We start from the raw sequence: 21572 nt of genomic DNA on the forward strand, positions 1-21572 counted from the left end.
ACGGGTACTGAGGGAACTGGCAGATGTGGTTGCTAAATTGCTGTCTATTATATTCCAAAAGTCATGGCAGTCTGCTGAAATCCCCACTGACTGGAAAAGAGGAGACATAACCCCCGTTTTCAAAAAGGGAAAGAAAGATGAACCAGGGAACTACAGGCCAGTCAGTCTTACCTCTGTGCCTGGTAAGATTATGGAGCAGATCCTCCTGGAGACACTGCTGAAAGTGGAAGAATAATGAAGAGGTGATTTGATATAATCAACACAGTTTGACGAAGGGCAAATCATGCTTTGCAAACCTGATGGCCTTCTATGAAAAGGTCACAACATCAACAGACAAGGGAAGAGCAACTGACGTCATTTACCTAGACCTGAGAAAAGCCTTTGACACTGTCCCACACCACATCCTGGTCTCCAAGCTGGTAAAATATGGGTTTGATGGATGGACAACTCTGTTGATAAAGAGCTGGCTTGATGGCCACACCCAAAGAGTGGCTGTTAACAGGTCCATATCCAAGTGGAAGCCAGTGACAAGTGGAGTCTCTCAAGCATCATTATTGGGACCAGTCTTGTTTAACATCGTTGGCGACATGGACGGTGACATTGAGTGCACCCTCAGCAAGTTTACTGCCAACACCAAACTGTGCAGTGTGGCTGACACGCTGGAGGGAAGGGATGCCATCCAGAGGGACCTTGACAGGCTGGAGAAGTGGGCTCATGACAACCTCATGAAGTTCAACAAGACCAAGTGCAAGGTCCTGCATCTGGGTCAGGGAAATCCCAAGCACCAATATAGGCTGGGGAGTGACTGGCTTGGGGGTACTAGTAGATGAGAAGCTCAGCGTGAGCCGTCAGTGTACACTTGCAGCCCAGAAAACCAATTGTATCCTGGGCTGCATCAAGAGAAGCGTGGCCAGCAGGTTGAGGGAGGTGATTCTCCCCCTCTGCTCTGTTCTCATGAGACCCCACCTGGAGTACTGTATCCAGTTCTGGAGCCCCTATTACATTAAAGATATGGATGTGCTGGAATGTGTCCAGAGAAGGGCCACGAGGATGATCAGAAGGCTGGAGCACCTCTCCTATGAAGACAGACTGAGAGAGTTTGGGTTATTCAGTCTGGAGAAGAGAAGACTCTGAGGAGTGTGGCCTTCCAGTATCTTAAAGGAGCCTACAAGAAAGCTGGTGAGGGACTCTAGGATCTCAGGTAGTGGCAGGACGAGGGGGGATGGATTAAAACTGGAGTTAGGTAGATTCAGATTAGACATTAGGAAAAAGTTCTTCACCTTGAGTGGTAAGACACTGGAACAGGTTGCCCAAGGAAGTTGTGGCTGCCCCCTCCCTGGAGGTGTTCAAGGCCAGGTTGGATGGGGCCTTGAGCAACCTGATCTAGTGGGAGGTGTCCCTGCCCATGGCAGGGGGGTTGGACATAGATGATCTTAAAGGTCCCTTCAACCATGACAATTCTATGATTCCCAGGATATTGCAGAGACTCCAACAAAGCTTACAAGTCCATCGTGGAGTCTTCGGTGCAAGACTAAACATTGAGCACACCGTCCTTGACCTAAGCTAACACAGCAATTGCACATTCTGCCATCCCATGAGTCTTACAAGTCCATCAGGGAGTTGGCAGGGTGGGGGGCACCAACTGGCTCCCGGACACTTCAACACCACTGACTCCCTGCAGTCAACTGCTGTTGAAGTGTCCAGGTGACGGTGGCATTGGCCAGTTCTCTAAGGCCCGACCCCATCACCGACACACCCCCTGAGTCTTATCTTTTTTTTTTTTTTTTGGATGCCAAAGTCCTCCTCCTCTTCCCTGCAGCTTCTGTGGTTCTGTGGGCTGCACAGACCAGATGAGGAGATCAGTGCCCCTCTGCAGGGACCTTCTCCAACCCCTCTTCCCTGGCAAGGTCTTCTGAGCAGCACTGGGTGGTGGAGCTCCCGTTGGAGGGCACCGGAGCTGCCTTAGCCCTGAGAGCTCTGTCACAGCTTGGAGGACCAGTCCACCAGTCCTCCTCCCCCCTGCTAAGCTACCCTCAGGGGCCCTGGTGTCCACCAACCCGCCATGGAGATCACTGCCGCACAGCAGGGATCTGCTCTGGGTCCTCTCCCTAGCACTCCTCCTCTGGAGATGGGCAGAAGGTCCAAGGCTACCCTCTTCTGGCATCTCCTTGCCCGGTGTGCAGCTCACGGTTCTTTGCCAAACATCCCCACCACCACCTCCTGCCAAGACAACAATGTAAAGGTCCTGCCCATCCCTACGTCAAGGACCAGAAGAGTGGGGAACTCCCAGGAGCTGGGTGAGAGGAAAGCTCAGGGCCTCCCAAAGACTCTCCTGGAGGGCTGCAAAGGCAGAGACATGGAATGGGTCCTAGTGTGTCCCCCTGAGGCCATATGGCTGCCACAAACTGGTCTATGATTCTCCAACCCATTCCATGATTCCATGACTCATCATTGTTGACTGGATGCTGACAGCGATGGTAACCAGAAGCATGGTGACCCACGACTGCTGTCTAGTAGTACAGACAGGAGACATAGACTGTGGTGCCTGCCATGGACCTGGATGTTTCCAGAACATGGGCAGTGGGCCACTACCCCGTGTCACAAAAGGGTCATAATGTGGCACCCAGGTAGCACCTGTGACCTCATGTGGCCAGGGCTATAAAAGCCAGAGGATGCCAGTGTAGCTGAGCTGACCTTCAGGGTAACTTGGCTCCTTCCTTGGCTACTCACGTGCCTCCTTTTTTTCTGAATATTGCCCGTTTCCTGCCCACTTCTCCTCACCTCCCCTCCTCTATCCAAGGCAATTCTGATTGTACTGCCAGGACAGTGGAGAGAGGAGGAGGTCAAGTCGGGATATAAGGAGAGGCTGGTCTCTCCCTTCCCAGATCTTACAACCTTTCTGGCTGGACAGGGCTGTGGGAAGGATTCTTCCTTGCTACTTCTGCTAATGCTAGCCACAGGTGAGCAACAGGTCCCCTTTGGAGAAGGCTACAGCAAAGCAGTCATTCCAAAGGGCCTTGGGCATTGCTGTCAGTTGAGTCCTGTAGAGAAACAAGATAAACCAGGTGCCTCGAGTTGCCAAAGAGTGGGTGTGAGTCCACCTGTGCCTGGTTAGGGCAGGCCCCCTATTACCAGGGGCCCAATAAAGGTGGGACACACACCCACAGAGAGAAGCTCACTCTGGTGCGAGGCAATGCAGAGGCCAGCAGCTCGTCGAGCCTCAGGAGCAAGAAAGGCTCTTCCCGCTACATTTGGTGGAGAATGCGGGCAATATACAGACGTCTAGAGAAGCAGCAGTGTGAGGAGCTGGCAATAGGAACATTCTCCGTGATTTGAAAAAGTGCCTGGGTTAATACTCTCCCTGAAAGGTATGACCAGCAAGCTCTTTGGATTGGAAACCCCTGAGCAGAGGGAAGCCAAGAGAAGAGCAGATACAGGAGGGAGAAGAACAACTCAAGTCGGAAAGGCAGAGACTTTGTGAAAAGTGCCTGGGCTGACATTGAACGGTTTGCCTGGGCTGCAGCAGTGTATGTTTGTGTCAGTCTTAGAAGCTAGGGTTAAATCCCGTAAGTTATAAGTGTAAAATGTTCAAATGTTTGTAAAAATCCTGTAATCAGTGTTGTATGTTTGTAAGCTAGGGTTAAATCCCGTAAGCTATAAGTGTAAAAATCCTGTGTATGTTTGTAAGCTAGGGTTAAATCCCGTAAGCTATAAGTGTATTCTGTAATCAGTGTTAAAATGTTTGTAAGCTAGGGCAAACCGGGGTAAGAAAACAAAAAAAGGGGGGGGGGAAATGTAGAGAAACAAGATAAACCAGGTGCCTTGAGTGGCCAAAGAGTGGGTGTGAGTCCACCTGTGCCTGGTTAGGGCAGGCCCCCTATTACCAGGGGGCCAATAAAGGTGGGACACACACCCACAGAGACAAGCTCACTCTGGTGCGAGGCAATGGAGAGGTCAGCAGCTCGTCGAGCTTCAGGAGCAAGAAAGGCTCTTCCCGCTACAGAGTCCTGTGACAGGGACAGTAGGGCCATCATCCTGCAGCTCTGCAGCAGCTCCAGGAACCACTCAAACACATCTGGTGGTGGATGCTGTTCTGTGTGTTTCAACTGGGGCATTTTGGAATTCTTGGGCTGAGCTACAATGATCTCTGCGTTCAGGTGATGGGATTGGCTCTGGTCTTCTCCTTCTGGAGATGCCCACACTGGGGAATGACTCCTGTGAGTACCAGCTTTACTGGCAGGCATGGTCTGTGTGAGTGTACAAGGGCACCAGTGTGGCTGGGGCTGCATCCTTGAGTGTTGATGTGCTGACAGCCTATAGGAAAGTCTGGGGCATTCCCTGACAGCAGCCAGACTGGCCCAGGGGGCTTTGCTCAGATGCGGTAAATGGGTTGTGTCTGTCCTCTGCCACTATGGACAAGACTTGGGAAGGTGACAATGCTTGTAGAAAGATCTGACAGCAGTGGAGCTACCTTCTGTGCTCTGTGTTGGCTTGTTTTCAGCAAGGGACAATAAGGAACAAGGAAGGCTTGATCTGCTGAGACAGGTCAGGCCTCTTAAGGGAAAGGAAGGTAGCCAGAGGCTACAGAGCGTGGTCTGAGTGCAAGTTGTTTGGGCTTTCAGCTAAGCAAGTAGGTGCCTAGGCCTATTTTCCCTAAGTGATTCTTGACCAGCCAGTTTCAATGGCAGTGTGAGGCTGCCCCTGATGTTTCTGGCTTGGAGGTGTTTCCCTGGGTGCTCTTGTAGACAACTCAACTTGGAAAAGATGCTTTTATGAGCCAAAACAGTCTCTTTTTATAAATGTATAAATTTCCTTGCAGTCGTTGCTGTGGGAATAGCTCCACATGGAAAGATGGACAGGCATCAGAGACCAAGAGTTGGATCAGGACTCAAAAACAGGGGCAATACCTGCTTCCTCAATGCTGTCCTGCAGTGCCTGACCTATACCTCCTCACTGGCCAACTACTTGCTCTCTCAGGAGAACAGCCAGTCCTGTGAGTACTTGTATGAAGACCTCCTTGTCAATCTGTTGGGCACCTCCCAAGGGTTCCAAAGATGTGGAATTGTATGCAGGAGAAAAGCAGCCCCCCACCAGCCTTGTGCTTTGCACGTAAGCCTAGAAGCCACTTGTCACATGGGGGTGCGTTCATCTTCAGAAAGGCACCTCTTTCTAGACCTGGGGCTTTGTCTCCATTCCTACAAGTGAAACCCTCTTTTCTCCTGGCACATAAAATTTCTGTCAGTTCAGCATCCTTCTGCAGAAAGTTTTCAGGCACTAAAACATGCCAGGCTTGTTGGGATATTGGCCCCTTGGGAGCAGAGGAGTGGAGACTCTTCTTACCCCTTCAGGTTCTCCAGTAGGTTTTCTACTGCTAGGGATAATTGGCTAACCCGAGAAGCTTCTCACCCTCCTTCCCTCTGTCCCTCTTCAGGTGTTCAACCAGACTTATGTGTGATGTGCAGAGTGCAAGAGCAGGTGCACATGGTCCAGCATCCCACAGTATCTGTCATCATGCCTGTGGACTTCATCACTGTTCTCCCAGGTAAGTTGTGGCAGGTGCTTTTGCCAGGTTTTCTTCCCTTCTTGGAGGAGACAATTCCTAACTTCTTTCTTAGGGATTGGAGAACATTTCCAGCTTGGCATGTAGGAGGACACCCATGAGTTCTTGTGCTGTATTCTTGAAGCCATGCAGAGAGCTTGTCTATGTGACAGCAGCTTGGACATGTCTTCTCAGCAGACCATCATCCATCAGATATTTGGGAGCTTTCTGAAGTACAGAGATACTTTTCCACAACTCCTTCTCTCTCTGAGACTAGCTGTGCCCTTCTCTCTGCCCGTGGGAAACAGCTGCGTGTGTGACTGGTGTAGGAGGGATGAGGAGCATAAGCCAGCACAGTCAGTCGACTTCCCCTCTCACTGAGCTTTCCAATTTTCCTTCTAGTCTGATGCTTGAGCTGCCAAGTGGTTTCTGACACCTACGAGACCTTTCCGGATGTCCTTTTGGATATAAAAGTAAGAGGGTTTGTAATGGTGTATCAGGATGACCCAAGGCCCCTGTAGCTCTCCAGAACCGATGGAGTTGGTTTCAAAATGTCTCCTGGGAACACAAGAAATCTTGGTGGTGAGTGGGAAATGGAAGGGACTGCGTCCTACTGCGAAGGCTGTGGCAGTGAGTCTCCCTGTAGGTGGTGGCTTTAAGCTGCCTTGTCCTCTCTTCACCCTTGATGTGCTCTCCTCCTCCTTCCCTTTGCCCCCTCTCCGTGCCTGTCTGGCTCCTGGGCTGATGGGTTGGGTGGTTTTCATTCTTGATGACCCTACACCCCATCGGGAGCTGAACTGAGTGGTCCCACAGAAAGGCATCTTGTGCTAGCCTTGGGAATCCCTGGAGAATGAGGGAAATGTTCAGCAGAATGCCCTCTTTCTGCCTCTTTCTGGCCACTGCTTGCCAGTCCCCAGTGGGTCTCCTCAGCCTCAGCCACCTGGGTGGTCTTGTCACTTCCTGGTTGTCCTGGTTTGGGCCAGGATAAAGGTGATTTTCTGTTTTGTACTTTTACTTTTAGCTAAGTCTCTTGTAATTAGTTGCACTTGCTGAAATTATCAGCAAGTTTCTCAGACAGTGTGTTTCTAGGACTGATAACACTTGATGTTTATAGTTACTGCTAGAGACTGGTATGCAGAGCCAAGGACACTGCTCAGCTCTGAGGAAAACATTTTACTCTCCAGAAGGAGTAAAGAGGTCCCACCTGAACCCTCCTTTGGGGAGGAACGGACAAGATAGATGCCAGAATTGACCAAACAGAGTATTCCATCCCATATACGTCACACTCAGTATAAATTTGAGGCATCACGAGGGCCGAGCCAGATCTTAGCCGCATTTCCGGATTTCCTGATTTCTTGCTTCCTTTCCTTCTCGGCATCCTGGAAGGATCCCGTCCGTTCGTTTGCCTGTGGTCCTGATCCGTGCCAGCCCATATCTGTGTGTTCCTGCCTCTGGTTCCCGACTGCTGCCGACTCCAGGAGTCCAGCCTGGACTTTCCCAGAGCTGCCCTACAGCCTCGGTGGTGACGTGAGAGTTATTGGGGGAGAGGGGGGAGGAATGTGGTATCCATTTTCCTGTATATTTGTATATATTTAGTAATTTTACCTATTTATCATTACTGTTTCATTAAAGTTGTGTAGTTTAGTTTCCAACCCATAAGTCTCTCTCCCTTATTCTCTCTCCTTTCTCTATCAAGGAGAGACAGATTAATAGAGAGCGTCTGTTATTCGGTTTAATCGCCGGGCCAGTGTTAAACCGTGACAGATTTATTGGCGCCCAACGTGGGGCCCGAGCTAATTGGCTCGAGTCCTGTTTAAATTTTTACTAAATTGCCTGAACAGTTTGAATTCCAACTCCAGTGAAAGAATGGCTTTCCTGAGCTGGAATCAGACCTTGTTCTTTGGAAATTTCACAGGGTTGGAGATTAAACCAATCATGCCGTACCTCTGGTATTTAGGGTATGCGATCTGTCTTTTCGCAGCTGGAATTGCTGTAAATATGTGGGTTTTCTTCCGTAAGAAATGCTTAAGAACCATCGTTGCAATATGGTCCTCCATATTGATGTATATCATTGTGCATGGTGTAGTGGTGTTTCATAGAAGGATTAAGAACTTTGGTAATTACATTTTCAGCCTGCTTTTGAGGAAATACACCACTCGGGCTGAGTTCAATGGATTCTAGTCAAAATGGCATTATGATTGTTATAGTTTTGAACCTCCTGATTCTTGTAGGCATTGTTGTTCAGGTGTCTGTGAATATTTTCATGTGCTATCATATACTGGTGAGGAATAAGACAATTACAAGTAGGGGAACGAGCACACCTCGTAAAGAGAGCACCCCCACTCCTGCCTCTGCAGCCGCTTCTCGCCCCCCCTCACGCAAGGGCACAACTCAGATAAGGCCGGCAAGCATTGCCAGCATATCTGCTACAGCTCCAGTTGCTGTCTCTACTCCCACAGACACTGCTGCTGCTCAGAAAGCAAGCCCTGCTGCTGCTACTGCTGCAGACACCTCAGCCTCTCCCCCTCAGCCCACACAGTTACTTTTTGACCCTGTAACTAGGAGAAAAGGAAAACAATGGAAATAAGAAACGAGCCTTAACCCTTCCAAGTCTGAACGAGATGACCAGGTGATAGAGGAAACAGAGGATACTGATACTGCCTCTCCTCATACAGCATTCCCTAAAGCAGAGTCAGATGAGGACTCAGACTCAGAATCTGCTCAGCCCTATTCCATGAGAGACTTGCGTACTCTGAGAAAAGATTACAGCCATTTTTCAGGTGAACCACTTCTCTCTTGGTTACTCCGATGCTGGAATGAGGGGGCTGCTACCATAACATTAACTCAGAAGGAAGCCAGGCAGTTGGGATCCCTGGCCAAAGATGCAGCTATTGATCGGGCATTTGGGGAAAAGGCTGGAACTACCAGCCTGTGGAAACGACTCTTGTCAGCTGTAAGGGAGAGATATCCCTATAAAGAGGAAATAGACTGCCCACAGATCAAAGCACGCAGACTTGGAAAAGCTATCAGGTATCTCGAAGAATTGGCTGTGCGAGATCTGATCTATAATAATGATGACATTGAAGATCCCTATCATGTACCATGCCCTAAACCTATGATGCGAAGGTTTGTGCATGCTGCACCACCACCTTTTAATCATACACTATCAGTAATGCTATGGGTTCCTGCAGAGGTAGATGCAACTGTGGGTGATGTGATTAAAACTGTACGAGAGTGTGAAGATGCTGTCATAGCCCCTTGTCGGGCCTGGGTCTCAGCTATCAAGAGAGCATCTGAGGAATGGCATTCACCCCCTTCTCCTCAGACAGACGGAGGATGCCCCATTGCAGCCATTAAGAGGAGACGCCCTCCTATGAGACAGAATCGAGAGAAACAGAAATCAGTAAGAGGAACCCTATGGGTAATCCTGTGTGAATGTGGGGAGGACATGAAAAAGTGGGACAAGAAACCTACTGCTGCCCTACAGGACCGAGTGATTGAGTTGATAAGTAAGCCGAAGGCAAAAGGAGGTCCTTCTAAAAAGATGGCTGCTCAAGTCTCCAGTGTAGAGTTACCCAACCCAAAAATGCTGGTGACTCAAGACCCCTGTACATCAGGTGTGAGTACTGGGGATGCAAGCTCCAGTAATGCACATACTGACAATGCTGTATGTGCTCAAGCTTAGAGGTGCCCTGCCTCCAGCCAGGTGGAGGAGAGGGACAACCGAATCTATTGGATTGTGTGGATTCGATGGCCTGGCACATTAGAGCCACAAAAGTATAAAGCCTTGGTGGACACTGGTGCACAGTGCACCCTAATGCCATCGAATCAAAAAGGCACAGACTCCGTCACTATTTCTGGAGTGACGGGGGGATCTAAAGAACTGACTATTGTGAAGGCTGATGTGAGCCTCACTGGAATAAAGTGGCATAAACACCCAATAGTGACTGGTCCAGATGCTCCGTGCATCCTTGGCATAGACTACCTCAAGGGAGGTGATTTCGAGGACCCAAAAGGGTACCGCTGGTCCTTTGGTACTGCAGCTATTAAGACTGAGAATGCAGAATGGCTGCATACTTTGTTTGGCCTTTCAGATAAATCCTTTGTAGTGGGATTGCTGAGAACCACAAACCAGTGGCTGCCAACTGCTACTTCAGTAGTGCATCGTAGACAATATCATGTCAACAGAGATGCTGTGGTCCCCATTCACAAGCTGATCCGGCAATTAGAGAGCCAAGGAGTGATCAGCAAGACTCATTCACCCTTCAACAGTCCTGTATGGCCAGTGAAAAAGCCAAATGGAGAGTGGAGGCTGACAGTGGACTATTGTGCCCTGAATGAGGTTACACCACCACTAAGTGCTGCTGTGCAGGACATACTAGAACTTCAGTATGAGCTGGAGTCAAAGGCAGCCAGGTGGTACGCTACTATTGATATCGCTAATGCATTTTTTGCTATTCCTATAGCACCAGAATGCAGAGCACAGTTTGCCTTCACCTGGAGAGGTGTCCAGTACACCTGGAATCGACTGCCCCAGGGGTGGAAACACAGTCCTACCATCTGCCATGGACTGATCCATGATACCTTGGAAAAGGGTGGAGCTCCAGAACATCTACAATACATCGATGACATCATTGTGTGGGGTGACACAGCAAAGGAAGTCTTTGAGAAAGGTAAGAAGGTAATTGAAATCCTTCTAGAGGCTGGTTTTGCTATTAAAAGGAGCAAGGTTAAAGGGACCTGCACAAGAGATACAGTTTCTGGGAGTTAAGTGGCAAGATGGACATCGCCACATCCCAATGGACGTGATTAACAAAATAACAGCTATGGCCCCACCAACTACCGAAAAGGAAACACAGTCCTTTTTAGGAACTGTTGGTTTCTGGAGAATGCATATTCCTTTTTATAATCGGATTGTGAAACCTCTCTATGAGGTTACTCGGAAGAAGAAAGACTTTAAATGGGGCTCAGAACAACAAGCTGCTTTTGAGGGTATTAAACAGGAGATTGTGCAGGCAATGGCCCTTGGACCAATTCGAACAGGGCCAGACATCAAAAATGTTCTTTACACCGGAGGTGGAGGTGATGGTCCTTCATGGAGCCTCTGGCAGAAAGCTCCAGGAGAGACTCGAGGCCGACCCCTAGGATTTTGGGGTCGAAACTACAAAGGCTCCGAAGCCAACTACACAGCTGCTGAAAAAGAGATATTGGCCGCATACGAAGGAGTTAGAGCTGCTTCAGAAGTAATTGGTACTGAAGCACAGCTCCTCCTAGTGCCATGATTACCTGTACTGGGTTTTATGTACACAGGTAGAGAATCTTCCCATCATGCTACCGATGCTACCTGGAGTAAATGGATTGCTTTACTCTCACAGAGAGCTAGGATAGGAAGACTCAATCGTCCAGGAATTGTAGAAGCAATAACACATTGGCCAGAAGGCAAACACTTTGGAATGCCACCAGGAAAAGTGGTAAAACAGGCTGAAGAAGCCCCACCATACGACCAACTACCAGAGAGTGAGAAACAATATGCTCTTTTCACTGATGGATCCTGTCGTGTGGTAGGAGGCCATCGAAGGTGGAAAGCTGCCGTATGGAATCCTACACGACTAGTTGCAAAAACAGATGAAGGAGATGGTGAATCAAGTCAATTTGCAGAGGTAAAAGCCATCCAATTGGCTTTGGACGTTGCTGAACAAGAAAAGTGGCCGAGACTTTATCTCTAGACTGACTCATGGATGGTAGCAAATGCCTTATGGGGTTGGTTAAAGCAGGGGAAGCAAAACAACTGGCAACGTAGAGATAAACCTATCTGGGCTGCTGAACTCTGGAAAGACATTGCTACTAGGATAGAAAAACTTGATGTGAAAGTGCGTCATGTAGATGCCCACGTACCTTCATATCGAGCTACCGAGGAACATCGAAACAACCAACGAGCAGATGAGGCTGCTCAAGTGTTCCAAATAGATCTGGACTGGGACCATAAAGGTGAACTGTTTTTGGCCAAATGGGCCCACAGTGCTTCAGGCCATCAAGGCAGGGATGGAACATATCGATGGGCTCGTGACCGAGGGGTGGATTTATCTTTGGACTCTATTGCGCAGGTTATCCACGATTGTGACATATGTGCTGCAATTAAGCAAGCTAAAAGGTTGAAACCTCTATGGTATGAAGGGAGATGGTCAAAATATAGGTATGGGGAGGCCTGGCAAGTCGACTATATCACATTGCCTCAAACTCGCCAGGGTAAGCGCTATGTGCTTACAATGGTGGAGGCAAGTACAGGATGGCTGGAAACATATCCTGTGCCTCATGCCACAGCCCGGAACACTATCCTGGGCCTAGAGAAACAAGTGTTGTGGAGACATGGTACATCAGAAAGAATTGAGTCAGATAATGGAACTCATTTCAAAAATAGTCTCATAAATAACTGGGCCAAAGAACATGGTATTGAGTGGATATACCATATTCCCTATCATGCACCAGCCTCAGGTAAAATTGAAAGGTACAATGGACTGTTAAAAACTACCTTAAAGGCAATGGGTGGTGGAACTTTCAAAAACTGGGACAAGCACTTGGCAAAAGCTACCTGGTTAGTTAATACCAGGGGTTCCATCAATCGAGCTGGTCCTGCTCAGTCAGATCTTCTACACACAGTAGATGGGGACAAAGTGCCTGTGGTGCATGAGAAGAATCTGCTAGGGAAAACAGTTTGGGTTTATCCTGCCTCGGGCAAAGGCAAACCCATTCGTGGGGTTGCCTTAGCTGAAGGGCCTGGACACACTTGGTGGGTGATGATGAAAGATGGAGAAGTACAATGTGTACCACAAGGGAATCTAACACTAGGTGAGAATTCCTAATTTCTGCTTTTTTAGTTTAATCAGTAATGCATGGACTCTTTGGGAGTCATGAACTTGTATCCCACCATAACGACTGTTATGTGAACTGTTGCATAAACTAACAGTGTTCTATGAGTGTTTTTCAGGATGATTTTGTGGTGATGAAGCCAAACTAGGTTCATCGGCTGGCATCCAGTAACTTCCTTGAAATTACCATCTGCAACCTGCAACTTGTGGACCATGGACATGAACTGTGAAGTCTGGTCCTTCTTTTGAGAATCTGCTACAATAGATGAACATCTGCAATTGTAGACTGAATTGCTTAGCGATTTTTAGCACAGAGAGATAATAATAATTTGTGTATAATATGTTTAAGGATAAAAGATAGTAATGACTGGAGCATGACGCAAATGGTATGGACACTGGTAGGTCTTTCTTTTCTCACTCCTCCAGGCAGCTGCCTCTCTCACCAAAGCTCTGGAGAACTTTGTGAAACCCGAGCTGCTCGATGACGGCAGCAGCTTTAGATGTCGCCAGTAAGATGATTCCTAACAATATCTTAATGTTAGATCCTGCCTTAAGGTTTGACGTGGTTTAGAGAGTAAGGGAGCCTTTGACTGAAAGGAGCTGCACAATGATGGGATGCAGTTTTATTATAGTCCAGCCTTCTGCAGCTGACTATTCTTCAACTAGAGAAAGGGTGTGGGAGCCATGACAACTTGCCTGGCCTTCTTGAGGCATTGCAACGGTCCATTGCAGCACTTGGCTCTCTGCTTGCTTTCAAGCTGTGGTCAGATTTCTGCTGCCTTCAAGAGGCTGACAATCCATTGGGCACCCGAGGTTCTCACAGTGGGTCTCAAGAGGTTTGAAGATTTTGCTGGCGGGAAGATCAGCAAGGTAAGTTGATAACTGGAGGGCAACTCTCCCTTCCTGGAACAGGAGGGTTCCCAAAGCAGTGCTCTATCTCACAGGTTGTTCATGATGGGCTTTTCCTGCTCTCTTATTGGGAGAGGAGAGTTCCTGTGGGAAGACAAGTGCGTGCTCTGCTCCGACAGAGCTGCTGAGGCCGAGGGAATATATAGGAAGAGCCAACAGGTTAATTCATGGCTTTGGAGTTTATAATCACAACTGGGTATACAAGGCACTAGAGCTGCGAGCAGCTAATGGGATGCACTTTTCCCAGAGGGGAAAAAGGATTCTAGGGCAGGAGTTAGCAGGGCTCATTGATAGGGCTTTAAACTAGGTTCGAAGGACCTAATAATCTCATGATTGCCTGCAAGCATCCCATTCTGTAAGTAGTATTGTATAAGCTAAAGGAAGGTCAGTGGAAGGATAATGAAAAGCACTGTTTAGATTCTGAAGGACTCAGCTACTTTATACAGAGCACAGTAGATGTCATGAAATAGTAATGCTTTAGGTCACATTCTGAAGACTGCAGAAAGAAATTTTGCTGAGTACTCACCGCAGCAAGAAAAGCAGAACTGTATAACCAGTCCCTGCAACCTTCCTGCACCTGAATTCCACCCTGCCTACTCACTGATGTCCTGTAAAGCTGGCTATGGAGCACAGCCTGTTCTCAGAGGCATTCTAGGTGGTCTCCACATGCATAGGGAGGAAAGAGCAGCAGATTTACAATTAACAATTTGATTTGGACCTGTGGCTATTCTAATTTGTGTTTGTAGGACTCTAATTACACTTTTGCACATGGGTTGGATGAAAAAAACCCACAAAAACCCAAACCCAAAAACCCAATCCCACACTTAAAGGGTCTTTGAAATAAGAAAAGTGGCCCAGAACAGCTCAGGGAGAAGCTCCTGCTCATAAATCAAGTCTTTCAGTCACCAGTGATAACAATAGTTTTTTTGGCCCAGATGAAGAGCAGAAGAAAGTCAAAACATCTTAAAGTAAACAAAATGTGCTGCAGAAACCTGAATAATTTGATTAGAATGTAATGCTTAACTGTTCAGAATATCCAATCCAAAACCCATTTGACTCTATAAGAGCCCTCTGTGGGTTATTGTTTAGGCCTTAAACAAATATTCTGCCAGTTCACAGAATTCTCACCTTTACTGTAGTTGACACAGAAGAAACATTCCGATACTGGACATGCTTACGGAGATGATTACAGATGGCTCGGAGCGTTGGATGAACTTCCACACAAAATTTACATTTGTAGCCAACTACTTTCCTCTCCTTAAGTTTTGAAGCATCTTCCAAGTGTCCAAAAGCCTATTGAAGCACATGAGTATTAATGTTATACTAATGTAATACTGAAACATACTTCTGATATCTCACTTTTAGGAATATACCTGTTGCAGATTTTGCACTTCAGGGGAAATTGCATTTAGTGTACATATGTGGATTGGGTTTGGCTGAGCTAGAGTTAACATTCCCCACAGTAGCCCTCATAGTGCTGTATTTTTTTATTGGTGGCTAGAAAGGTGTTGATAACACAAAAATGTGGCTGCTGCTGAGCAGTGCTCACACAGCATCAAGGCTGTCTCTACATTTCCCCCTCACCAGTAGACTTGGGGGGGGGGGGCAAGATCTTGGGAGGGGACATAGCCAGGACAGCTGACCCAAATTGACCAAAGGGATATTCCATACCATATGTCTGCTCAGCAATAAAAGCTGAGATAAAGGGGCTGGGGTAGGGGGTGGGGCAACATTTGTCTTCCAGAGTAACCACTACATGTAGTGAAGCTCTACTTTCCAGGAAATGAATGGACATTGCCTAATGATGGGAAGTAGAGAATAAATATTTTGTTTTCCTTTGCTTCTGTGCACATCCTTTGCTTTTGCTTTATTAAACTGCCTTTATCTTGAACCAGAAATTCTTTTTTATCTTATTTTCTTCCCCCCCCCCAATGGGAGGTGATAGAAAGGCTTGGTGGGCACCTGGCATCCAGCCAAGGTCAGCTTGCTACAATATGCTATTGTGCAAAACTTCAACCTCAATTTGCACTGACTTCTGTTAAAGCCATCAAAATAGATGTATAGGACATGTGCACAGGAAAAACCTTGAGTTTCTTCATAATAGTAGTCCCCTTTAAGACTGTTCAGTTTTAACTTACAAGACCAAACCATGCTCTTTCCTGATTTTCCCCTGCCTAACTGTATGCTTTTCCACCACAAGTAGAGTTACTCCAGATGGGGAGAAGGGTACAGAATACAGAGTAACAGAATTTGGTCTTCTGCTCACATGAAGACTTTCACATAGCTTGAAGTTATTTAAAACATGTGCATAAAAATCAGATTCTTTATCAGAAAACGTAGTGAAATAAATAAGCTTGTGAAGGAAATTGGTGTGTTATTTCAAGGTATATTGATGAGCAGTAAAATGGGACATTTGTTAAAGAATATATGAGAAAGCAAACAGCAGCCTTACAACAGAACAATAAATAACTGTCAGATACAGGTAGCCATCCATAAGGTTGGGACGAAGGAAGAAAGACAGGGACAATCCTGAAGGAAACAGATGAAAGGAGCAGAGCTTCGTGTGGGGCCCAGGAATAGGTGAAGAATGAAGGAAATTAAAGCAGAATATGTAACTGACTTATTGACACGCTGGGACGCTCAACCTGCATTCATTTGGATGTCAAAGAGAACATGCAAGTGGGTATTAAGAAGCCTCTTGGGGTATAAAAGAACAGCTTTCAGCTGGTTTTTCTCCCTGGGGAGAGGAAGCAGAGAAGGAGATCAGACACATAGATCCTTACCCTCTCTTGTTTGAAATCTGTAAAAGCACCATCTGCATATTTCTGCTTGCTCAAAATCTGTTCCCTCCTCTCCTGATGTTTGGCACGCTTCTGGAATTCCTCAGTGTGCCTATTCAAGTGTGAGGTCAGCTCTGCCATGCTATGCAATTTAGTATCACAGTGCTTGCACTGGTAGACAGCGTTATGAGAGCAGGTGCCACTTTCCAGTATGGTAAAGTCTCTCTTCAAATCCTTGCTGTGGTGGTTAGTGTAATGCTTGCACAGAAGCTCTGCTGTGCTGAAGGATAGTTTGAAACATTTTATGCATCTGAAGGAAAGCCACTCTATTTCCTGAGCCTCACCCTCCACCTCAGGCTTTTCAAAGTCATTCCTTTCCTTATCTGGAGTTGACTTTTCAAGTTCATCAGCATACATGGCAGTGAAGTAATCCCCCAGCTTGCTCACATGCTGCTGCTTAGGGAAAACACCAGGGTGACACTTTATGTAGTGGGAAACAATACCTTTTTTGCTAAAAGACTGAAAGGAACAAAGTGAGCATTTCTTCTTTTCCACAGCCCTCTTCAACTCCTCACTTAACTGAGGAGTGTTGTCTTTGGGGGGAGATGGAATGATCACTTTATTGGGTTTGTCTCTTACTGTCCTGGAGGCTGCTAAACAATGAGTGTAGTAAGCATCGATGTCATGCCTTTTCTGGTAGTGTGCTGCAAGCCCTTTGCGGATAGGGTTGGTGTAGGAACACAAAGCACATTTGAAGAGGTTGTTCTTGCCTTCTGGTTGTGCCCGAATGTTGTTATGTTTGATGCGGTAGTGCCTGGCTATCCCCTTACGGGTAGAACAGAAGTATTTGCAGAGCTGGCACCGGAACACTGTACGAGACACTAATTGAGAACTGGAGAAATGAGGTGTTGAAATAGAGGCTTCTCCAACACCATCAGCAGCAGTTTCTGTGGAGACCTTGATTTCAGTTACCACGTCTGGCTCCATTGAGGCAGACACCTTTGGTGATGACTGAGCAAAAACATCAAATTCAGGTTGATTATGGAATTTATCATAGTGAATTTTGAGCTTTTCCAGTGTGCCATGGGTATAAGGACATATTTTGCACTGGTATGCACCATAGCCTTGCTTAAAAATCCTACTGGTCTCTTCTATGTTATTCTGGGTTTTGTCATTCGACTGTTCCACATCATGAACAAAGTCTTCAGCAGTAACCTTCACTGATGGATGCCGTTTCTGATAATGTGTGAGGACACCATGAATGCGTGTGTTAATGTATGGGCAATGTCTGCACTTGTACACAACCCCTGTGTTAATGTTTATGTCCTGTGCAAAGTCAGAAGCTTTCACTTTCATGCCAGGATGTTTTTTGCCATAATGTGTCAGGAGGCCATGCAAGTTATTGTACTCAGACTGGCAAACTGTACACTGATATGGAGTGGAGGAGATGGCAGGGTTTGCAGAAGTCAGCTGAATAATTTTTTCCTGGGAAAGGCTATGATCCTCCACATCCTGGTCCATTTGTGATGTTACCTGGTTTTCAGAATTAATCCTGGCCCTAAGTTCATCAAGCTGTGTGCTGATTTTCTCAGCAGCATCTTTATTCTTAATGATATCTAAAAATACAGATTCATCCCCATTCATAGCCCAAGGGTGAAAAGCCTGGTAGTGATTAGTAATATCCCAAATGGAAAATGCTTCAAAAATGCAGTCTCTGCATTTATAGGTCTTTGCCTCTGTTGGCATCACTAGGGTAGGAGGGGAAGGATCTGAACCTACCCACAGTTTAGTTGCCATATATGTATAGTCAACATAATGTTCAGGATGTCTCCTTTGGTAATGCACAAGCAAACCATTTGGTTCTGTATGTGAATAAATGCACCATTCACAGTGATAACCAGCTTCTATCAAGCCATCCAAAAATGCCCATCTCATAATGGACGTGACTGTGGCCTTCAGATTTGGATGATCTTTCTTAATATGCTTCCTCAATGCATAGAAGTAAGGTGATGTATAGCTACACTGTCTGCATTTGAGGGCTCTCAGCTTTGTCTTGTCCTGTTCAGTGCTGGAGGTGTGAGCAGGAATGCTGCTGGTTAATTTCTTTTGGTGATGATCACATAGGCTTCTAATGGTGGCTGTATGCTGCCTAATCACATCTGCGTTGGCTTTGAAATCACGATGTTTCTTTTGATAATGGATGAGCACACCTTTCACTGTCCGGTTTCCATAATCGCAGTGCTGGCAGAAGAACATTTCATTCTCAAGGGGATTCACAGAGCTCCTGGAACTGTCCTGGCTCAACTGCTGCACTGACACTGGCAGTTTCTGAATCCTAGTTGGCAGTGCACCAGCCTTAATCATTGCTTCTGTAGGGTGTGCCTGCCTGATGTACTTGGCAGTGACCTTTATTTCTGGATGCCTTTTCTGATAGTGGACAAGCACTCCTACAACTGAACGGTTGCTGTATGAACAGTGTTTGCAATAGTAGAGTTCAGGAGCAAGGTCTGGGGGCAGTGGTGAGGGAGGTGGAGGTTGAGAAGCCAAGTTTGACAGTTTTGAGACAGATGCCCCCATATCCAAAGACATGTGAGTCAGGGCAGAGACCCTGTCAACAGAAGCTATATGCATGGTCTTCTGAATTCTGAAATATGATGCTTTTTCTTCTGGGTGTTTTTTCTGGTAATGCGCCAGAACTGAATGCACATTAGGGCTTGCAAATGAGCACACATCACAGTCATAAACAACCACAGAACTGATCAAAGTTGCCTTCTGATTTTCACATTCAGGACTAAAACTCTTTGTGGCACTTTTGTTAAAACTTGCTGGCACACTAGTCCCATGAACCGTGGGGGTGGAGGCTGCCATAGTTTTTGGAGCAGAATTCAAGATCTCTCTCAGTGTCTGAGACTCTGTGTTTAGCCCCTCTTGCTGCTCAACAACATAGCTTGAAAATATCATTGCATTGTTAATTTTCACTGTTGGATGCATTCTTTGGTAATGTGGCATCAGGCTTCTAACATTTGGGCTAGTGTAAGAACAGAAGCGACACCGGTAGATCAGATCAGACTGATCAAAGTTCAATGCATTCATAGCTTCAGGGTGATGCTCTCCATAGTGTTGCTGCAGGTCTTCAAAGTTCTTATAGTCAATATAACACTCAAGGCATCTGTATACAGCACTGTGATCATTTGGATCCAAAATATACCTAAAGCTGAATTTTATGTAGGGGTGCATCCGTTGGTAGTGGGTGCTAACACTCCTGGCAGATTTGTTGTTAAAATCACAGTGTTTACAAAAGTAAAGCCTGCCAGAGTCATTAATCACCACACTTTCATTGTTCTGATCAGGGCCATACATATTTGGATGGGTTCCCACAACAGAGGCATTAGGGCTCTGTTGGTCTTTCATGTTAATGGAAGAAAAATAATCTTCCTCATCTTCAGATAAAGTAAGCTCAATCTCTGCTTCATTGGTGGAATTACAATAATGGTGAATGTTTCTGAAGTTTGCATCCTGGGAATCATTAGTCTCTCTCCCCCACGTTTGCTGGGGTGCATAAGAACTAGAAACTTCTACCATTGGTTCTGTTTGTTCTTTGTCTAACTCCACTTCTATCTCCACCTCATTGTCTTCTTCTTCATCCTCTGCATTAATCACAACACCTTCTTGTTGTTTGTTTTGGTTTATTTTGCTCTGCAGGTTGCTTGCTATTTCATCAATTCTAGCTCTTTTCTTCACTGGTGAGAGATCCAAAGGGCAGTCATTTGACACCTGAGCAACCTTAGCAACAAAGTTATTTTTAGACAAGAGACCAAGAATTGAGGTCTGGCTTTTCTTCACTGTTCTTATAGAGGTGAGAGCATCTGCCTCGCTCTCTTGTGACGTGTTGGATGGCAGTCCATCATATTTTGGTATGTTGTCACAAAATGAGTGCTTGTGCTGCTGATGAACTCTGAGGCCTTTCAAAGTAGTGGTAGAATAGTTACACATTGTGCACTTATAAGGATGCTGTGGATGGGGTTGACACAACTGCTGCTGTTGCTGTTTCACAGTTTCTGTCATTCCAGATGACTTCCTTCCGTTTATATTTCCACTTTCATGAGAAACTGTGTTGTCATTAAAAGAGGAGAAAATGTTTTCACTCTGAGAATTCACAGTGTCACAGTCTGATGTTGTACCTGTATGACATTGCCTATGAGCTCCAAGCTTTAACAAACTCTTATAGGTAAAAGGGCATTCATTGCATTTGTACACAGCTGTCTTCCCAGATAGGTGGATATTCTCAATGTGGCGGGAAATGCTTCGGCGGTGCATTGTGAGGAAAGGGCAGAAAGGACATTGGAACCTGTTCATGTATCTTTTAAAGGGAATCCCTTTCGTTTCCAACAGCTTGTTACCATCAGAACCCATCAGCTCTGCAAATATTTCCGAAGTCTGGTGATCCACAGAGTTCAAGCCATTCTCACTGTCCAATTCATTTAGCCCTTCATCTGAGATGGAGTCATTTAGCATACTGTTTGTTTCCAAGTCAGCAACTCTATAGTGGGATCTGTCAGACGAACTAACTATGCCTGAGTTGTGAGGTAATTTGGACTTCATTTGAGGATAAGACACAGGAGAAAACTTGGAGGACATAGAAGAGTTGGAATGGCCCACAGAGCTGAAGTCTGAGACATCAGCATTCAACATATCATGTCCTGTCATATTAAATAAGACACAATTAGAGTTTGGGGAGGCATTCTGGGCACTCTTACTCTGAACATCAGGTATACAGGTTCCATCTTGTTCCTGGCTCAAACTTGACAGTATTTTAACCATGCTGCGGTGCCTCTTCATCATATGGTCACACCAGCGCTCCCTTCGAGGTGTCTGGTAACTGCACCATTCACAGCAAAAGTTGCCTCTGGACTTTGTTAGAGGCTTGAGCATGGACTCCAAAATGCTTCGTTCTACCACATCTGCAGGCAATTCCGTGCAGGGTTCCTGCACTGGCGCAGAGGCAGATGTCAATTCAGAGGTAGCCATAGGAGATAAACTCTCCTTCAGATTATTTTTGTGATACATTTTCTGGTGCTTAATAATCCTTGCACGCCTTGGAGATTTGTAGGTGCAGAACTGGCAAGAGAAAACTTTGCCAAACCCCTCATGCATCATGATGTTGTAATTTAAGGATCCAGCAGTGTGTGACCCCACTGAGATCCCCCCAACTTGTGCTCCATGAACCTTGTGAGTGTGCTCTGTGAGGAGGTTTTTAGATCGGAAGTAACGGACACAGAATTTGCACTGGAAAAACTTATTGATTGGTTTAGTATTTGGAGCTGTATGTTGACCATAAAAACTTTGCCTCTGGCTGTAATAACTTCCAGTCTCCATCTGAGTTGTTGTATTTTGCCCTAAAATAAGAATTTAAAAGTAAATACATAAATAAGTAAAATTAGACGGTTCCCCCCTCCCCCCCATCTACCCTGTATACAT

General features: G+C 46.3%; 1 protein-coding gene across 1 annotated transcript in view; it reads right to left on the reverse strand.

Moving 5' to 3' along the window:
• The window catches only part of LOC103531022 (zinc finger protein 462), a 56564-nt gene that overhangs the window by 17445 nt on the left and 17547 nt on the right, over positions 1-21572 (reverse strand). Inside the window, exons 3-4 of the mRNA XM_030468334.1 lie at positions 16098-21490; positions 14443-14607 (exon numbers count right to left, since the gene is read on the reverse strand). Coding sequence (XP_030324194.1) covers positions 14443-14607; positions 16098-21490 — 5558 coding nt within the window. The remainder of the gene's footprint in view (positions 1-14442; positions 14608-16097; positions 21491-21572) is intronic.

Source organism: Calypte anna, chromosome W (assembly GCF_003957555.1).
Source record: "Calypte anna isolate BGI_N300 chromosome W, bCalAnn1_v1.p, whole genome shotgun sequence".
NCBI classification, from domain to species: Eukaryota; Metazoa; Chordata; class Aves; order Apodiformes; family Trochilidae; genus Calypte; species Calypte anna.